General features: G+C 38.7%; 1 protein-coding gene across 2 annotated transcripts; it reads left to right on the top strand.

Moving 5' to 3' along the window:
• The first annotated feature begins 246 nt into the window (after positions 1-246).
• On the top strand, positions 247-19956 carry LOC124149321. Of its 2 annotated transcripts, XR_007219963.1 has the most exons (9): positions 247-353; positions 8742-8856; positions 9428-9595; positions 10638-10712; positions 11256-11478; positions 12329-12540; positions 14335-14495; positions 15636-17401; positions 17540-19956. XR_007219963.1 is itself a non-coding variant. In XM_046520825.2 (8 exons), the coding sequence occupies exons 1-8, from the start codon at positions 303-305 to the stop codon at positions 15891-15893; spliced, it is 1263 nt and encodes a 420-aa protein (XP_046376781.1). In that variant the 5' UTR covers positions 247-302; the 3' UTR covers positions 15894-19956. The 2 variants fall into 2 exon arrangements, 1 of the variants encoding a protein (XP_046376781.1); XM_046520825.2 differs by having other exon boundaries at positions 15636-19956.
• Positions 19957-20461: the final 505 nt, after the last annotated feature.

Here is a 20461-nt window from a genome sequence, read left to right as displayed (position 1 = left end):
CATGACCCGAGAGGTCATTGGCATGGTAAGGGATCCTTGATGTTTTTAAAGTGCATTTCTGAAACTAAAGCCACATAATTTTAGTCGAAATAAGATAGCACTTGTTATTGTTTTTAATGTATGTATAAAAGTAAGTTATATAATAATCTTTTTTTAAAAAGAAATTTATTACACTGTATCCATCAGAATAATATTTTGACAATAAATGCTCCTAAAACCCCGGAAATTAGTTTATAGTCCACTAAAGGTCAAAGGTAAAGCACGTTGTAATACGCGCGCAGACGCGCGATAGAGACAACATAATGGATGCAGTGTGGAAAACCGTGAATGATTATTTACCAAAGACTAAAGAAGTAAGTTGGTTATGCAAGATATGCAGAGTAGACAGCATTTAGGTTGACATCATTCGACTGACAAAACAAATTTTGCCTGCACGAGTACGATCACTTCAATGATGGAAGTATCAAGTTGTCAAAAGGCACTGAAAAATGCGCTGATTTGGGTTATTTTGTCTTTTCTATTTATGGGATTTGATGATTTGCCATCGGCTTAGGCTAAACCGTAAGCTCGTGACTTTCATGGAACCGCAATAACCTTCGTGAAAATGACGTAAGCAGTGCCATAGTCTTGCATAGATTCTTTGGAAAATGTTGTGCCAGGCCTCGCTTAGCATTGTCAAAATATATCATTATTGTTATGAACGAAGACAAACTATGATCTTATCATGCATCATTCTTCACTTGTCTTTATACTAATGTAAATAAAAACACACACACACACTGATAAACAACTGTAACTTATATTTTTTATGTTATTACTATATCAAAAATATAGATCAAATACTGTTATTATTGTATGCATTTAGGATCCAGGAGATTAAAAGGAGAAATCTGATTTTTTACACTTTTGTACTGTTTACTGCTCACACATTGTCTTCCAATAATGTAAGCGCAGACATGATATGAGAATACTTGGTGATTCCTCCCATTCATTTCTTTTAAGTTATGTTTGTTTATTCTAAGAATAAAAGTTGCATTTAGGAAATATATTCAATGAATGTATGAAGAGGATACTCAAATATATTTATCAGTATTTCTGAGGCTGTAAAGCACTATCAGATGCGAAGAAGGCTCATGTATTCAAAGCTAACTATATTTTGACAGGCATTTGTTGTGATTTTGATTGTACATGTTGACACTGGGATATTAGTGATGCAATCATCAAAACCATTGACCATGTTGACATGTTGAAGAAATGAAAGACAAACAAGATAAGGATAAGAGCACTATCTTCTATGTGGTTGAACAAAAGATCCTTAGAATGGGGTGCATGTTTTCCCTAATCTGTAGAAATTAAGAGTCATGGTGACCGCCAAGCACATGTTTGTCACAGTTAAGTCAAAATCAAGAGCATGACAATGGCATCTGAGTAATGTACCAGGGTTAGAAATTAATTGTTATTGTCACGAGTCCACAAGATGATCTGCCATAGAGTTGCCATCTTGCTAATAGTGATGGTCTCCAAGGATAAATCACTAGTCTTGTTTTGGACTTGTGTCAATTTTGAAGCCTAATTATGCTTTATTTGTAATCAGGGCTCCAGATAAGTTTTTAGCATCGGGAGTACGTACTCCTTATTATTTCAATATAGGAGTTAGGGCTAGGACGAGTCCAAATTTACTACCCGGATACCCAACCCCCTATTACCAGACCCTACCTAGGTACCAACTGCAAGTCTCAAGAGTTGGGAAAAAAATGTGGGTACCTGAGTCCAACTCAAGACCAACCCGACCCGAGTACTTGAGTTACCCGTCCCAGCCCTAATAGGAGTACTGGCATAACTAAAGAGCACACTTAGAGTATTGAATGGAATTTAACTGATTAATCTTGTATTTCATGTTTTGTGGGGATGGGTGGGTGGGGGGAAATTCAAATATTATGAGCAGAATTATTTTACATCGTATCCCTTCAGAAGAGTCAGGTAAATGAACAGGTGATAACAAAATTAGTCAATGCAAATTTGAAATTTGAGATATGACATCACTCAACGTGATGATTTACTGTTTAAATTGTATTTCCAGTTCTACTAGGCTATGTCTATATGCAGAGATTAAGATTATTGTGTATTCTTATAAACTGAGCCGGAAACAGCAATCAGCGATACACTCGTTTTCTCCCAATCTACCAGTTATACCGTTAGAATTTACCCAATAACATAACTTTAAAGAATTTTGATGCAATGATTGGAAGAATTGTACCTGAAACTATTATTTTATCTGGAATAAGATATTCCAATATCGTGTTATTTTAGTTGCAGCTTTACTATATATATTTAAAATTATAATAAGCATAAGCGTGAACGCTATTGCCAGATATTTTTTACGTATTGAACAATATGACCATTTATCGTCGAGGCTCTCACGCTAGCAAAAACTCTATATTGATATATAACAGTCTAACTACAACAATTATGACTTTAAACTAGTCAAAGTAGGGCGTTTGTGATATATGTATCCATTCTCCGTCAGCTTAAATTTCTTTCAAGGCATCAATAACGGTAATCTGATGGTGGTTGCTATAAATCACGGTGAGTTGTGCGATCTACTGATCACTCCACACACGATTTCACCGAAATAAATGTAAACAATATTGAATGAAACTTTGAATAAAATTAATAAAATAAATTACAAACATAAGTCTAGATAAACAATGAACACCTTTTTATAACCAGATAATATAATAATGGGATTAAATTCTGTACTTCAGTTCGGATTCAATGACTGGTATTTCCGGTCTTACGGGATCTCAGTGATCAGCTGATAATTATTTTTGAGATGGGGAAAAACATTGTGTCATTGGAAAACTTGAGTTTATTAAAAATGTAAGTAAATTTTGGGAGCCATGCTTTACCACGCGCTATAACCGGGTAAGCGCTATATTGAAGAGCGCAATAGCAAGGGAACACTGTATTTGGGGATTCTGAGGGGAATCGATATCCTGTACCCCATGGTTGTCGGCAGCAACTTGGGGATTCTGTGGGGAATGGATATCCAGTACCCCATGGTTGTTGGCAGCAATTTGGGGATTCTGTGGGGAACGGATATCCTGTACCCCATGGTTGTTGCCAGCAACTTGGGGATTCTGTGGGGAACAGATATCCTGTACCCAATGGTTGTTGCCAGCAACTTGGGGATTCTGTGGGGAACGGATATCCTGTACCCCATGGTTGTTGGCAGCAACTTGGGGATTCTGTGGGGAACGGATATCCTGTACCCCATGGTTGTCGGCAGCAACTTGGGGATTCTGTGGGACACGGATATCCTGTACCCCATGGTTGTCGCCAGCAACTTGGGGATTCTGGTTAAAAACATAAGTCCAGATATACAATGAATAGTTTTGTAACCAGACAGTGTAATTACATGACTAATTTGCGTACTTCGGTACAGATTTGTTGATATGGTATTTCCTGTGTTACATGCTCACGTTAATATCTTTGCGTTGGTGTGTGGGTGTGGGTGTGGGTGTGTGTGTGTGTAAAACCCGTACATACACCGATATGGCCTTTATCTGGAGCCCTGTGAAATGTTGCATCGTGAGTCCTGTGTTACATATTTACTATAATGATTGATTATCATTAATTAATCACATTATTATAACATGAAAAAACAGGAAGTAATTAAATATTCATATAATATTCCTGATTGATATGGTCATATCATGAACAAGCTTTGATTACGAGTCACTCACAGGTCAGATTGTGTCACATCCCATATCCCAGCTTCAGGCAATGCCAGGGTGGTGATACTGAAATGTTACATCTTTGAAACTGTGCTGCAGTACATTCACCCCCTGTCATGGAATGGTTTCATTTCTTCAATGTGTTTCTATTTACTTGCTACCTAGCCATGTAGTTTGTCATCACATACAGATTTAAGGTATCCACCAACAGCGTTTGGTGGAAACAGTATGTCATTGCATTTGCAGAGTTTTAGAACACCTGACCTGCAGTGCATGCTTGTCCTTCCTTTGAATCCAGTGAAACGATTGTGTGCGTGTGTGCGTGCGTGATAGAGCTGGTCCCAAGTCACATGCCTGTAGCATGCATAATAAGAGATGAATTGAAGTCCATAAAGGGAACAAAACAAGATGACAGCAAAATGTTTACTCATTCAATAAATAGACGTAGATGGTCGCTCCAGATTCATGCTTTAGGTATTTGGCAAGTGTATGGACCGCCTCCGTGGTCTGGTGGTAGAACGTCCGCCCGGAGAGTGGAAGGTCTGGGGTTCGATCCCCAGCCACGTCATACCAAAAGACGTTAAAAGATGGTACTTGTTGTTGCCCTGTCTGGCGCTCGACATTAAGGGGCTAAAACAAGGACTGGTCGGCTCGGAGTCAGTATACTGTGTCTGAGTGGGGTATTCATGTTATACTGCAGCATGGTATCTCAGTGAGCTAGCACTATAAATCGGCATCAGTCCGGACTAGTACAAGCAGACACTCACACACGTGCATGCGCTTCACTATATAAGTGCAATAATCTTGGACGCGACGTTAAACCCAATTTCACCTCACCTCACCTGGCAAGTGTATAACATTAAACACATGATAAAAATCACCAGATATATCGAGCATTTAAGAATGATATTGTGATACGTATCATTGAGAGAGTAGACCTCCATGAACTAATATACCGGTAATACCGTGCACCTTCACTCCATATTTATAACCTACTTGCCTAGTTAACCTGTACTCATTATCTCAAAGCATATACTTAGCCTCTTGTGAACTTTGACCAGCAGGTACAGCGGGTCCGGCAACATGAACAGCATGTCACCAGTTGACCTTGTGGTCAACTCAGAAATGGATTCAGAGATTATCTAGACCTGATCTGAGGCCGATGTTCAGCCCCACGTCTGCAGCAAATGTCAATAAAAGTTCCCAATTTGGAATTATAAATTTCCAAATTCACGTAATAACTAATAACTGATTTTGTGGCCTTGCAGAGGTGCCCTCTATTTCACTGATAAAAGAACCAATAGTAAATGAGTGAGTTGGGCTTAACGCCGCTTTTAACAGTATTCCAGTTATATTGCGGCGTTTCAGCTTAATGTGGGAGGAAAGCCCGAAGTGATGCAGGTCTCAGATGTTTACCACTTCGTTGAAAGCTAAGAGCACAGGTATGGTGCTAACAAACCTAGAAACATAAACAGGGCGAACCAAGATTCGATCCCACAATCATAGGTTTCTGGCGTGCCCGAGGGACACAACCCTGCATAGCGAATCGCGGCGCCTTAGACGACTGGGCCTTCCGTGTCCCAAAAGGACCAATAAGGATCAAGAGGTTTTGATGCTTAGTTTTATATTAAACCATTGAATGCAATCCCAACATGCCATATTATAATACCTCTGAATTTAAGAAAATAACTGTGAGAAAAAATGTTAATTTTGAACAAAATAACAATATTTTCTCCAATTGACTGCTAGAGGCACTTAGTTTAAAATCCAAGATAAATCCCTGGGATTACCATATCGTATTTGACATAATAAGCACCCAGGGTGCTCTCAAAATTAGAAATAGGGGGCTCTTATTAGAATATTATTTTGGCGAAAAATAACAGAGATGAAAGATCGTTAACTTTGTGGCTTATGCTGACAGCCTGAAATGTTTATATACGACAGATATTATTTGCCAGAATTTAATTTCCCATAATTAAGGATGCATATAACACACGTATTATACACAAATAAATAAGTCTTGTGTACATTGATCAATCGGGATTGTTCACAAGCCAATATATTAGGAAATATCGCTGTGGGCGCTTATTACGTCAAATATGGTATTTGCCATATTAAGCACCCTGTTCCACCCTGCACCTGTGGCCAACCAATCAGCCCTGTACTATTCCCGAAAGTTCACAAGACGGTGATATATCAAATGCTATACAGAGGATGTATTTATATTTATGATACATATTGCAAATAAAAAAAAGCAACCAGAATAAGAACATGTAGGATAGATTATTCCCTTGTACATAAGAATAATGATTGCAACATAATCTCCTTCAATCTTTACACAAAAAACTGGGACATTATTTTATTGAGACACAAGAGCGAAGGTAAACATTATATGTCAGTGTGATTTCTATTTCCAGGTTATCATTAAGAAAATCACACATGGCAGTATTGATTACAGCGTTTGTAGAATGCTTTCCATAACAGAAAAAATACAATTCAAGTGTCATTCGCCTTGTTTCGAAACCTAATATCACCCCAAAGTTTTAGTTTCTGTTTGAACTAAATTTGGTCTCTCACATTCAAACTCTGACATGAAATTTATACTCACTGTGTTTGTTTAATAAGCACCTTGTTTTTTAATTTTCTAAACACCCAGGGTTTGTATTTCAGCAAATACAGTAAGGTCCTGTGAGAAAAACATATTTCCCATGATTTGATTGTAATTGCAAACACAGGATTAAAATACAACACATTTAGCTATTCATTTTATTTAACATGTTATTGAACATTTTATTGAATATTTTATTGAATAGAATATCTCCCTTCGTACCTTGTTACAATATTATTACAAGTGTTGATCACATTATTTGCTTTACCGTTATGACAGTAGTGACCAAACACTGGCAGACCCTAGGCTTGTGTTTGTAGGCAAGAGGTCACTAATCGGGCACCGGAGGTGCAGTACAGCTGACCTCTGTGGCAGCTGCTGAGTTGGCAGAATACCGCAGGTTGTTATCACCAGGTGAAACAGATGTTGCCTGGACTGGTCAGATTCACAACATTATCAACTCATAACCAGTATTTCTACTTGTTTTTATGTTGTTGTTTTTAAGGAGAACATTGCTTTCAGTCCATAAAGGGCATGGTGAGCCCATCGTACATATCATTAAATCATTAATATATCAAGAGTATGGTTAAAGGTGGCTTTTAGCTGAATCAAAAAAAGATAGACGATGTTTCTATATAATCATAGAAGAATATTGTCTAAAAAGCCGAGCAAGCAACACAGCACTGCATAAATCCTGTTTATTTGCAGGGTTCTGCATGTTGTAAGTATCGTATGTCAGAGCACACCTTGCTCTTACCTGCCATACATCTTCTGGAATGATGGTCAAAACATGCGCTACCACTTTAAGGGAACATGGCATTGAGGAGTTGTTTAACTGACACTTCCATCTGGAGTAGGTGTGGCTTTCTGTTTACTCCTGTAGGGTGTGCTTGGGTCAAACATTCTTATGTTTGCCCACAAACATGATGTGTTTCATTTACACTCACAATCTTAACATGCTTAATACGGTAGTTGAAATGTAATGAAATAATAATGTTGAATTTAATTTCTACATTTTCAAACTTAATAGTTGAAATGTATTGTATTTCGTTTTTACACTCACATAGTAGAAATGTTTTGAAATAATAACCTTTAATTTAATTTTTTGCACACACAAATTTAATAGTTTTGATATTATGTAACGATTAGAGAAAACATGATATGTAAATTAATTACACTACGATAAATGACGATGTATCAAGACCGTGTGACATTTTATTATTTTTATTTGCATTTGCAAATATTCACCTGAGCCTCTGATAGGTTAAGTTCAGACTCAAAGGACATGACATCTTGAGTGGATTAGTGTGATGGCCTATCTCTGTGGTAAAGTGTAAGCTCCTCATGGGCGCACTGTGTGAAACCCATTCCTGGTGTACCCTGCTGTGATATAGCTGGAATAGTGCCCATTGCATCTTGAAACAGGTAGATTTAACAACAAATTTGTCAATAGCCAGCAGGGCTTGCTCCTTTCAAAGGTCACTGGCCGCTTTTCTGTACTAACTGGCCACACAACTAAATGATGGAGGCCGCAAAGTGGCCGAACCCAAGGTCACATAGCGACTGAGTTACCAGGGGGACTTAGAACTCCCCACCCAACAAATGTCTTTTCCTGCACTCTGAGATTACATCTTGGCTTCCGTTTGCCTCATATTATGGTGGTTTACAAGCAAATAAAGATGATGTTGTTCACAACATATCTCTTTGAGTTAACCATTCACACAACCCCATCCCCCCTAAATATTATCTCATGATTAGCGAGCAGTGTCCAGTTGAAAAACTTAAACATACACAGAGAAGGGGTGAAATTTTGACTTGCCACATTGGCCATCTACTTTACATATCAGCAAGCCTTTTGGTACTTTAACTGGCCACAGGCCAACAGGCCAGCAGTTTAATTAAACAATCTTGAAACTATCTCTCATGTAAGTGTTATAGTGTGTTGCACTCGTATTAATAACAGTTATAATGGTGTTTTTTGCTTTTTATGGATGTTAATAATTTTGTGTTTTTGTCATTTTTGTTGAATCATTTAGACTAGGATGATGGCGGTAGTGTTTTTATAGAAGATCATGATGAATACGAACCTTCCCTATTTCTATACTTAACATTCCACACATAAGATGGGTGGCTGAACATATTGAGCCTTACTATGATGGACTACGTTGATGGAGTTGGTTGGTAAATATTTTTTAACATAATTCCCTGACCGAGGTCCGCACACTTCTGCCAACAATGCTGGAGTGCCTGGACCCCACTGGTGTAGAAGGCTTCCTCCTGGTGCTTTCAGCCACCCCCTGCATCAATCCTTTCATTTTCTATTGGAAATCAGTTAAGTTTGAAGGTTGTGAGAGTTGGTTGAGAATGATAATAACAATTCAAGTGTTTATTTTCAGGAGTGGAACTGGTGGATTAAGTTTCGTAAAGCTGATGTCATCCTCAGGAAGCATGACAACTTCCTGTACTGTGAGATTGCCTTCTATGCCATGGCCTTCCTTACGTTCATTCATGGTGAGGAGGTGTACACTGATTTTCTTCACAGTCAAGAAAAAATTATTCTTAAAAACAAACCTCCATTAAAATATTTTGATACCAATAGAATCTTGAGCAAAGGCCTTTATTTTGTATTTGTTGTATCACTGATATGCCGAGTCATTGCCAACCCTGTTTTCATTGAAAGATTAAAAAGAAGTTCAATCTTTAACTTTTTTTTCCATGACACCTACATGTTAACATTTTGTAATTATTGAGTGTTTTTCAAGAAAGTCATCAACACAAATAAGATGCTTAATTCGACATCCATATTTTGATAAATTGATCAATCATATCTGTTTCTGTACAAAATAAGTCCAGAGTTCTGTCCCTTGTCCTTGAATCAAAAGGTGGATGACTTGAGTCATTCTTTAGTCATAGGTGTAATTTTTCATTTAATTGACTTTACGTTATTAATTTTGAAACAGCAAAATATCAGCGATAGAGTACAACATATTCAAAGGTTTCAGAAAAATATCCAGTTAAATTTTGCCAAATCAGATTGAGATAACACAGCCGTATATAACACTGACGATGTGCTTGCTTTCAGCTATGCGACATGGAGGTAGGTTTCGGTGGCTGTGGCTAGCATCAGTTTTCCATGGCCTGACGGTGGAGTGTGTCAGCTACTTCCTCCCCGACATCGACAACTTCTGGCACGCACAAGCAACTGTGATGCTGCTGGGGCAACGACTACCACTCCATATTCTGTTGCTGTGTAAGTGGAAGCATGATCACCATGGCTGGGGGCTCTGATTGGGAGGATTTAGGGGAATGGGTTCATCTTGTTTAGTCAGTTTTGTTTGTTTGTTGTTAACGCCACATTCAGCAATATTCCAGCTATATGACGGCAGTCTGTATAAATAATCGAGCCTGTACCAGACAATCCAGTGATTGATATCATGAGTATCAATCTACACAATTGGGATACGATGACATGCATCAACCAAGTCAGCGAACCAGACCTCCCGATCCAGTAAGTCGCCTGTATTCATGGATATGGCAAGCATGGGTTGCTGAAGACCAATTCTAACACGGATCATCACAGGTTCAGTCAGTAAACATGTATTCTTTTTTCTTGTTTAATTTTCATGGAATTGTGTTTTACCAGACAGCTTGGACTGTCTGCAGTTAATGGTAACTTAACGGGACAAGAAACAAGTCCATTTTTATCTATTTTTGTCTATTTGTCAAATATGACGAGAAGGAAGTTCTCTTTTTTGCATTTAGTGGTACCTCATCATCGTTCTACCTTTGACTTAGATTGTTACTCGTATGATCCCTCGTTCACATGCACCTCTATACATTTGTGTGTGTATTTGCATATGTCTGTGACCCATGAAGATTCCGGGGTAGAGTAGGTCTTCAGCAACCCATGCTTGCCGTAAAAGGTGACTATGCTTGTCGTAAAAGGCGACTAACGGGATCGGGTGGTCAGGCTCGCTGACTTGGTTGAAGCATGTCATAGATCCCAATTGCGTGGATCGATGCTCATGATATTAATCACTGGATTGTCTGGTCCAGACTCCAGAAGGAAGAAACGCGTAGTGTATGATCGGATAAGTATTTACAATTGTACATAAAATGCAATTTTACAAACACAAAAATTGCAGGGTTTTTTGACAGTGTTAGTGCATTTTATGAGTTAGACAGGATGCAAGTTTGCTTGTGGTTTGGTGTTGCTATTTTTCACTCAATTGCCGAGCAATAACCAGAGTTCCCCCCCAGAGACTGAGATGAGTTTGTACTGCCTGTTACAGACCCAGCGTTGTACTATGTGGCATCAGTAGCTGTCGGACATATGAAGCTGAGGGGATGGGCCGAACCTTTTGCAGGTACGATCTGTTATGGAAGCTGTTGTTGCATGGTTTCATAAAGTCACTTTCCCGTTTTAGTTTACTGAGGGGGCCACGGGGGGCTCCGTTATCTGAGCTGCAGCAATTTGCTGTGCAGAGTTGTGTCCCTTGGGCACACCAGAAACATATGATTGTGGATTTGAATCCCAATTTGCCCCGATTATATTTCTAGTTTTTTCAGCACCATACCCGTTCTTGTGGGTTTCACCAAACTTGGCAAAGTGGTAAACTTCGAGGCCTGCATCACTTTGGGCGTTCCTCCAATCTTAAGCTGACTCTCCTTGATATAACAGGAATACTGTTTAAAGCGGCGTTAAACCCAACTCACTCACTAAAAGTTCCACGCATGTTAGAACTGTTTAAATTGACAGTGGGGCTTTTAACATGTACTTTTTGTATTGCTTGACAGTGGGGCTTGTCATATGTCTTGATTGTATTGCTTGACAGTTGGGCTTGTCACATGTATTGATTGTATTGCTCTCAGTGGGGCTTGTCATATGTCTTGATTGTATTGCTTGACAGTTGGGCTCAGTGTTGTTATCCTGGACGTTCCCTACGACATCATGGGCATCAAGCTGTTGTGGTGGACGTGGCACGACGATGACCCCAACATCTACGACCGCCACTACTCGGTGCCGTGGACCAGCTACTACTTCCACGCAACTTTCGCTGCAGGCTTCACTTTGGTTTTCCATGGACTCCGCAACTGTTTGTGTCAGAGAGCAAACAAATTCCAGTCTGCTGGGTAATATCTTTGTTACTCCTGTCCTTCTAATTTAGACGTCATGCCAAAGGCTTGATTTGATTTTTCCCACATTTGGAAAAAATTTAAAGTCCAATTCTAGTGTCCCTGCCGTTATAGCTCTCAAATATTTCTGAAAGCCGCATAAATACAGTAAACTACATTAATAACAAAATGTTTTTTGATCCCCTTACATTTTCTGTATATTTGTGGTCATTTATATGCTTATAACGAACTACGGTTATAGCGAACTAAAATTAGTGGTCCCTATGAGTTCGTTACAAACATAGGGGGGGCGGTCGGGTAGCCTAGTGGTTAAGGCTTTCGCTCGTCACGCCTAAGACCCGGGTTCGATTCCCGACATGGGTACAATGTGTGAAGCCCATTTCTGGTGTCCCCCGCCGTGATATTGCTGGAATATTGCTAAAAGCGGCGTAAAACCATACTCACTCACTCACTCAAGTTACAACCGTAGTTTAATGTATTGTCATTGTTCTTCTTGTCATACCTCTCATGTTAACAGATAAAATTCAGGGGGTCCTGGAATATTTCTAAAGCGACCACACTCGCTCACTCCACTAATTTAGACCATTTCTATCATTTCTGTAGCTTCATTAATACTCCAACAGGCTTACATATCATTTCATTTATGGTTGGTGTGGTTAGCTATGGTCAAAGGGAGATAACTGATCCATTTTATGTAATGTTTCCTCTCTACGACATGGGCATTTCATTATACCCAACATGATATGGTGTTAGTGTGTTTGTCATGTGTAAAACAAAAGTTTTGATACCTTTATGACTTCAAGATTTGTCGTATGAAAAGGTCAGTTATATTTTGTGTTAACATAAGGTTCCTGTTGGAGCTGATGGTTGCCGTAGCGACTGGCCTTCTGGCCATGCCCCTGGGAGTCCTTCAGTTTCTGCCGATCTACCACCCACTGCATGACTCCTTCAAGCTCCACACAGAGGTATGTGTTCTCATGCTGTTGGGAGTCTACGGCCTCCTTGTGTGGATTGCTGACAGAACACCACTAGAGGGAGCCAGGGGACCTCAGAAGTCAAGTAAGTACTTTCTGTCTAGATTATCAGCATGGTACCTCTTCAGTTCACCTCCATCAGGGGCGGTCGGGTAGCCTAGTGGTTGAAGCGTTCGCTCGTCACGCCGAAGACCCGGGTTTGATTCCCGACATGGGTACATTGTGTGAAGCCCATTTCTGGTGTCCCCCGCCGTGATATTGCTGGAATATTGCTAAAAGCGGCGTAAAACGATGAAGATTCTTTCATATTTTCTAGTTTTAACTGTTACATCAGTCTCATTTTAAGAAATAAAATTAGATTAAGAAAATCAGTCTGAGGTTTTGTCATGATTAAATCTATTATGTCCATCTGAGCTGTATCTTAGACATTTTAGAATCAGCAGTGTCATGTTAACACTATTTATGTGTGTCTAAGATGTGTAGAGTTGCATCTCTTAGTTGTGTCAGGATCTGCTGATCTCAGTCAATTTTCTGATTCAGCATCATCATGATCCACATTACTTTGAGATTTACTCCCACATTATGCTGACACGTCATGTTGTGTTCAAAATTAAACATGAACTCTAAGGGATCCTTGTTAAAACCCTTGTGTAACAGATAAGATACAAGGGGTCCCTACACTGGAATACTTTAGAAGCAAACCTTGGTGACCCAGAACCCTTTAATACTGAACACTTCCGTGATATAACTTACATGCTGTTTAAAATGTTATTTAACTCAAACTCATTCACTTACTCACTCTTGTACATGTAGGGGTTGAAACCATTGGTGAAATTGAGATAGCCTGAAGATCATTTTGGATTAGTGGTTTATATAAGATACCTAGATTTTTTGAGAAAACAACTAGACCCTCTGGATTTTCACAAGGCTCAGCGTAACAGTGGCCATGTCTATCCCTAACGCAGAGTTGCCAACCATTACACTTTTCAGCCTAAAATTATTCTATTAATTTCATCCTAAATTACCTTGTCCACCCTAAATTTGATTTTGACATTATTTTCACAAATAATTACATGCCAAAAAATATCACAAAGATCAAATTGTTAAAGCACTGGTCACGGACGCATGCAACAGGGATATATTTGCAAGTATGCCGATTTTTCTTCGGAACTCGAAACATCACCCTGTCAATTAATAATGTTTTGTCACATGATGAATATTATGAATGTGTGGAGCTTTGACCAAGTTTCGACAAGGAGGCAGTATTCCAGACACCTTGCAAGTTTTTTGAGGCCCTTTTTTGTTACCTGGATAAAAAAATGGGGGCTTTTGGGACAAGGAATACTTTGTTATTCAGTTTCATGGTTTAATCATAAACTAGTCAAACACAACCAGTTTAAATTTAATATTTTCTGCTTATATTAAGCTTTATCGCCCTATATTTCAAATAGTGACGGCCTGTGCGACTATTACTAGTATCAATGCATGTGAATGTGTGTTTCACGTACGTCTAAGCCTAACGATAATGCTGATGCAAAAACCCACATTATGGTACCTTTAACATTACGCTTTTTCACATGAATTTACAATTTTTAACACGCTCACTACTCTAAAGCTTCAATTTGGGTTGGCATCTCTACTGACATATCTTACAAATTCACTCTCACAAACTTACCCCCCTTGAATGTGTCGCTCTCTCCCAATATACATGTCGTACAAATTGACTCACTCACCCACTCATGTGCATGTCGCTCTCTCCCCATATACATGTCATACAAATTCACTCACTCACCCACTCTTGTGCATGTCGCTCTCTCCCCATATACATGTCATACAAATTCACTCACTCACTCACTCACTCTTGTGCATGTTTCACCAGGGGGTGCTATCAGCGAGGTGCTGCTCTGCGTGCTGCTGCATTATGGGCTGTACATCTACCTCGTGCTCACTGCAGTGCCAGAGAGTATTCAAGCTACTGGGTTCCACCAGCCAGTCGGCAACTGCAGCACGACGCTACCCGTCCAGACTCCATTCGGAATGGTACGTACCTCTGTCAGTGATTGAAATAATGTTTGTAGGCTCTTTTGTTGAGATTTGATGTTTGGTTCTCACAATCTTGCATCATATTCTTATCAGTCCTTTAAAAAATGTTTTTAACTGTGATTGGTGTATTTGGGAAATGAACCGTAATTAATATTACAGACAGACAGTTGTTACAGCCAATATTTATGTCATTTAAATCAGGCCATGGTAAATTAATTTTTAGATTTTTATCCTCAAATTTAATGGATGTTAGACATTTTGTTTTATGTTGGTTGGTTGGTTTGTTGTTTAACGCCGCAATCAGCAATATTCCAGGTCTGTAAATAATCGAGTCTGGACCAGACAATCCAGTGATTGATATCATGAGCATCGATCCACGCAATTGGGATCGATGACCGTGCATCAACCAAGTCAGCTAGCCTGTTGTTTTATGTTGTGTTATCCTTATACTGTTGAAGGTATAATAGCATGTGTACATGCAGGTGATTCACATGCACCATGAATGTTTGGTAGGACTAGGGTTTCCGTGGGTTGCATTCAGTATTGAACGATGGAAACACACATAACAGTTTTACTCATCTGTAGCTACAATAGGAGGGGCAGTGGGGCAGCCGAGTGGTCAAAGCGTTCACTTGTCAGACCTATGGCCCAGGTTCGATTCCCCACATGGGTACAAAGTGTGAAATCCATGTCTGGTGAAAATGTGAAAATGCTGGAATATTGCTAAAAGATGCGTAGAACCATATTCACTCACTGACTCTAGAGGGAAGCTTGGTTCTTATGATCTGAGTTTTTAATGTGTTTTGACGGAAGCTGCTTGTTACTCTATGTCCATGTCCCCATTGTCAGGAGCGTATATGTAAGTGAGTGAATGTTCTTTTATGCCACAGTCAGCCATATATCCCCTTTATTACCTTGGCTTGTATGAAGAATCACGTTTCTGCTGATTATATGAACAAGCCATTTTAGTACAATAATGACAGTGGTGGATCCGGGATGGGTGGGTTCCCCCTCGACAAGTGGACCCCACCTCCTTTTTTTTTCAGTCCTGGATCCGCCCCCGAATCCGATACACATGTTCTAATAAACACCATCAAAACTATTTCAGTTTTTCAACCATGTTGACTTTTGTTGCAGACTCTATCCAAGCACAAGTATCTCTGCCTCAACAAATATGATGAAGATGTTTTCGACTTCCACTGCGTGAAGAAACAGCCCGCTAGTGGTAAAGAGTGGTACACGATTTGCGGCACCGCGTTTCCCAACCATTTTGAGTACATCTGTGTGGTGACCTCATTCTGTGTCCTTGGGTTGGTCTGGTACTGGCAGCTACTGTTCCGCTCCGGTGCTGTCCCCAGAACTCAGGGGCCCAAGACCAAGCAGCACAAGGACTAGGCAAGCTCTGCCTCATGCTGCTGCACCAGGGAATCTATGGTCAGGGTATGAAGTCTTCAAGTTGCACTGTCCAAGAAATATGATCACCAGCTGCAGAAAGGATTTAAAATACGACAGTAATTATATGTATAATATGCTGTGGGGAAATCTATTTATGAAATTTATAGTTTTATCATTATAGGTTAAATGTGTTTTAATTTTGTCTGAAAGATAAGACGTTTATTTTAATATGAAGGAAAAACATTGTTTGGTATTCACGTCACTTTGGAACAGTTCCCAGCAAATTATTTCATTTATGAGTGACAGTAAAAGGTAGCTTACAGTATGTGTTGTACCTTTACAAATGAGGAAAATATGTATAATCACACCATGATAGGAATCTTTAAAAAATCATGTCAGTGGGACAAAGTTCTTTAATTTTCAAGTCAATTTTAATGTTGATCCACAATTATTTGTTCATGGTTTTGTTTGTATGAAGAAAATTCAGTGAAGAATTGAAATTAAATTCAAGAAGTGGTCTGTGAAATTCAGTTTTCCCTGAAACTGCAATGTCAAATTGATGAAAAGATTACCTTTGAGACATATTTGCTTTAAAGATTGCCCTTTAAGGTTGTGAGTTTTCATTATGTAAGTGAACTGAGAACTTGAGATGAGGTATAAATGAGACTGGTTATGACTTCAAAATCAAAATCAAGAATGCATACACTTGTTGTTAAGATAGCTGAGAACATATCATAAGAACACATACCATACATGATTAAATTTACTTTTGAGCTATTGGATCTTTACATGTAAAGTAAAGACCTGCTTCAGTGTGTGCTTTCCTCCCACATCCCACACAATGTGATATGTCTGAAATACTAGTCAAAGCAGTGTTAACCAACTCACTCACTTTCTATGCCCCTACACATACGTGGACAGGACACTCGATAGTCCACAAATTAATGTCAGACATTTTGGTAAGAACTCTAAAACCCAGAGACATGCTTCCTCGGGGAGCGGTCCATTGTCAGTCACGATTGCCTTATTCATAGCAAAGGACAAGTTATGATAAGGGCCCGTTGGACAAAGAACTTCATTTAGAGGTGTTCAGTGTAAATATTCTGAGAAACCCAAAACAGTGTAAGGTAGCGACTGTTTAAATCTGATTTTGGAGTCACGCAATGAGAGCGTAACCAGACAGTGTGTTTTTATAAACCAAGGCAGCAGCACTATATCAACAGTATTTTAGTTGTCAGCAGTAGTAACTAGGTTAAAATAATAATAACAAGTTAGAGTGTAGTATTTATTGCAGTTTGTTTTGCCCACTTTTGGCTAAGAAGCATTGAACATTTGTTACATAAATTGTATTGCCATGACAGTTCTTATAATGGCATACAGCTAGTCAGATAAGATATATATTATAATGCCCTGCAGGTGTATAAACATGTATACAGAACAACCAGGTTATAATGCCCTGCAGGTGTATAAACAAGTATACAGTACAACCAGGTTATAATGCCCTGCAGGTGTCAAAACAAGTATACAGTACAACCAGGTTATAATGCCCTGCAGGTGTATAAACATGTATACAGAACAACCAGGTTACAATGCCCTGCAGGTGTATAAACAAGTATACAGTACAACCAGGTTATAATCCCCTTCAGGTGTAAAAACAAGTATACAGTACAACCAGGTTATAATGCCCCAGCTTGCAGTATTGTGACTGATGCCAGCAGTGTTGGGTTGTAGAAGACTTGTAACTGTCTAACAGTAACAACACATGTCAATCAGCTCTTCCCTTCTTGTCAATCAAATTGAATCATGTCAATTGAACTTAGCTAATGAATGTCAGTGCCATTTAAACTTTCCCCTATTAAAGGAAGATTAAAAGAGGATAAGCTGTGAAGACAACTGAGATCAAAACACTTAAGAGAGAGATAAGTTTTGAAAAGAAGAATGATGATGATACAGGCTGTTAAGGGCAGTGTCTCCAATGTTCTCTGCTCTGCGAGTTCTGCCCAGGAACTAACAATTTAAGACATACACCTGAATGTAGATTATTTTTTATATCCCAAACTCAATCAGATGTTCTGATTGTTTTTTTTATAAAGTTGCATATCTTTGAGGCATATTTGCTAAATTTCGTCTTGCATTCCTATTTCTCTTTAGAGACATTGTAGTGATCTCTTGTATATATTTATGTTGATTTGGCTTGTCCAAAATACTTATGTGCAAGTTTACATCACAATTGAGTGTAGTTTGACTCAACTATTTGTAGATATTGTGTGAAATATCCAGTATTTATGAAGACACTTTGAAGCAATGAATGTTCATCTTTGTTTCTGATCTGAAGAGGTGAAGTCATGATTGTTTTAAGTTAACTGGTTTAATGTTTATAAGATGATGCCAATTCAGGATTTTGCAGACATTACCGATACTTGCTGTGTCATAATGGTTGTGTTTTCTGACACTGTGGAAGTTCATGTTACTTTTAGAAAATAGCCAACATGCTACAAGGAATTATGGATTGTCTGTGAATTAATGCCTATAAATACAGGTACCTCCTTCACCATAGTCCGTAACCGTAAGGATTCCAGGTCAGAATATTGGCACCCAGCAACCTACACTTGCTGTTAGAGGCAACTAAATGGATCGGTGGTCAGACTCGATGACTTGGTTGAATGCATGGACCGATGCTCATGATGTCAATCATTGGATTGTCTGTTCCAAACTTGATTGTTTCAAGACCACTGACTGCTGAGTGCAGCATTGAACAACAAGCAAGAACAAAAACACCATGGTATTTTATTCATATGGATAATACATAATTCCAATTTGCAAGTACATTATTCATTTTCTACCAATTATTTTAAGAAAGAAAATTATATGACATGACAACCCAACAAACAAACTTGATGACGTCAGCCTTGTTTTTTTTATATCGTATAGCACTGTGATAATGCAATGTCATGCACAGGGGATGACATATTGTATTGTGTCCAGATTAGTTCAGTTTACCAAGGAGCTTTGAGAATGGCTAAAATTTAAAATTTGCCATTAATTAAACTAAGTCATTCAATCTGTAAGGGTGAAAATTATACCATATCAAGTGTGATATTCTTATTACTTGAAAAGATTTGTGAAGCATGCAGCAAATTTGAACAAAAAAAACCCAGTTATTTTTCATTAAACTTTGAAACTTTTTTGCCATTTTCTTAAAACTTGGGCTCTTCCGTAAAGCTGTCTTTGTGTTACAACTATTTTAAGTCTGTGCATTGAAGGTAAGACTGTTATCAGGGATGATACATGACGTTTCTGTGAAAGCTAACAGACTCATTTGACTCAGAACAAAGGCTGTTTAGTACTTGCAATGCAACTGACTATATAAAGACAGACATTATTTATAGGAGGGTTGTGAGGGGAGTTGGCGTGTAGCAAGTTGAGTGTGTTTGCAGGTTTAGAGAAGTGCTGTGTTGAATGCAAGTGTTTTAGAGCTATAATTACTCAAATGTGGTTTTTTTAATGCAATTTTGTGAAAGATTGTGTGTTTTTGTGTTCATATTAAATGAAAACCTTTTAAAAATATATTTATTGAGTTTCTATGGTTTAAGAAAAAAACAATTTTTTTAATAAGATCAAATGAAATTTCAGATGTTACGTTCCTTGTTGTGGCAATATTCAATTACATCAGCTCTGATTGTCACCTATCTCATTCTTGAGTTAGGACCCAAGATTGATGTGTGAATTTTGTTTGAAATCTCCATATTTTTCACATATGTTTAAAATTTAAATTTTTAAAATGATGCATGAACATTTTAATTTGTACCACCAATAAATGTAGGAAGCAAATCAAATGATTTTATCTGATATTCAAAATACATCTGGGTACTAAAGTGCCACATGTACATGCCCGCTGGCAATGGAGCTTGTACAAGAGTCACACTGCATTGTGCCTGCATGGCGCATCTACCTGTATGAATATGTCACAGACGGTGAGTCTGAACTTAGGATAGATGTCTCCCACCGAAGGTGCTACCGGAATGAATCAGTTATTCAAACAATAAACGAGAAATTTCCAAAACCGACTTTGCCTCTTCCCTTTAAAGATCACCTGACTGAAAGTCATGTGAACTTGTCATTGTACGTTGTCCATTATCTGTCTGTCTTTAACCTTTACATATCGAAAACTACAAGGACTATGAAGCTGAGACTTTGAATGATCCCAGCTATTGTGGCAATATGACAAAGATGTCTTCGTTTGTTAACTGTGTTTAATCTCTTTTAGTGTAGCTGTGTACAAGAGTGTGGCTGAAGCCATGTGCTTGCAGCCAGCAGCATACTCGTGAGAGTTATCTCCCCTCCTGTCTATGGCTGAGGCCCATTTAAGGATGGGCCCACTTAGGGTTTAGCTAATACCACAGCTATGGCGTCTCTGTACTTGAATTCTGATCCAATTTTAAACATGGCCGCCACAGCAGTTGTAGTGTATTTGCCGAGTATTCAGCAATCTTTGCATATATCGTCATGACATTGATAGGCATTCTTTGTGCCCGATCTACTGTTGACAAGTCAATTCAGTTTAAAAC

The sequence above is a fragment of the Haliotis rufescens genome, unplaced genomic scaffold (assembly GCF_023055435.1).
Source record: "Haliotis rufescens isolate VD_foot unplaced genomic scaffold, xgHalRufe1.0.p SCAF_11, whole genome shotgun sequence".
Lineage (NCBI taxonomy): Eukaryota > Metazoa > Mollusca > Gastropoda > Lepetellida > Haliotidae > Haliotis > Haliotis rufescens.
Note: the sequence above shows the minus strand (reverse complement) of the source record. Positions and strands in the feature narration are given on the sequence as shown.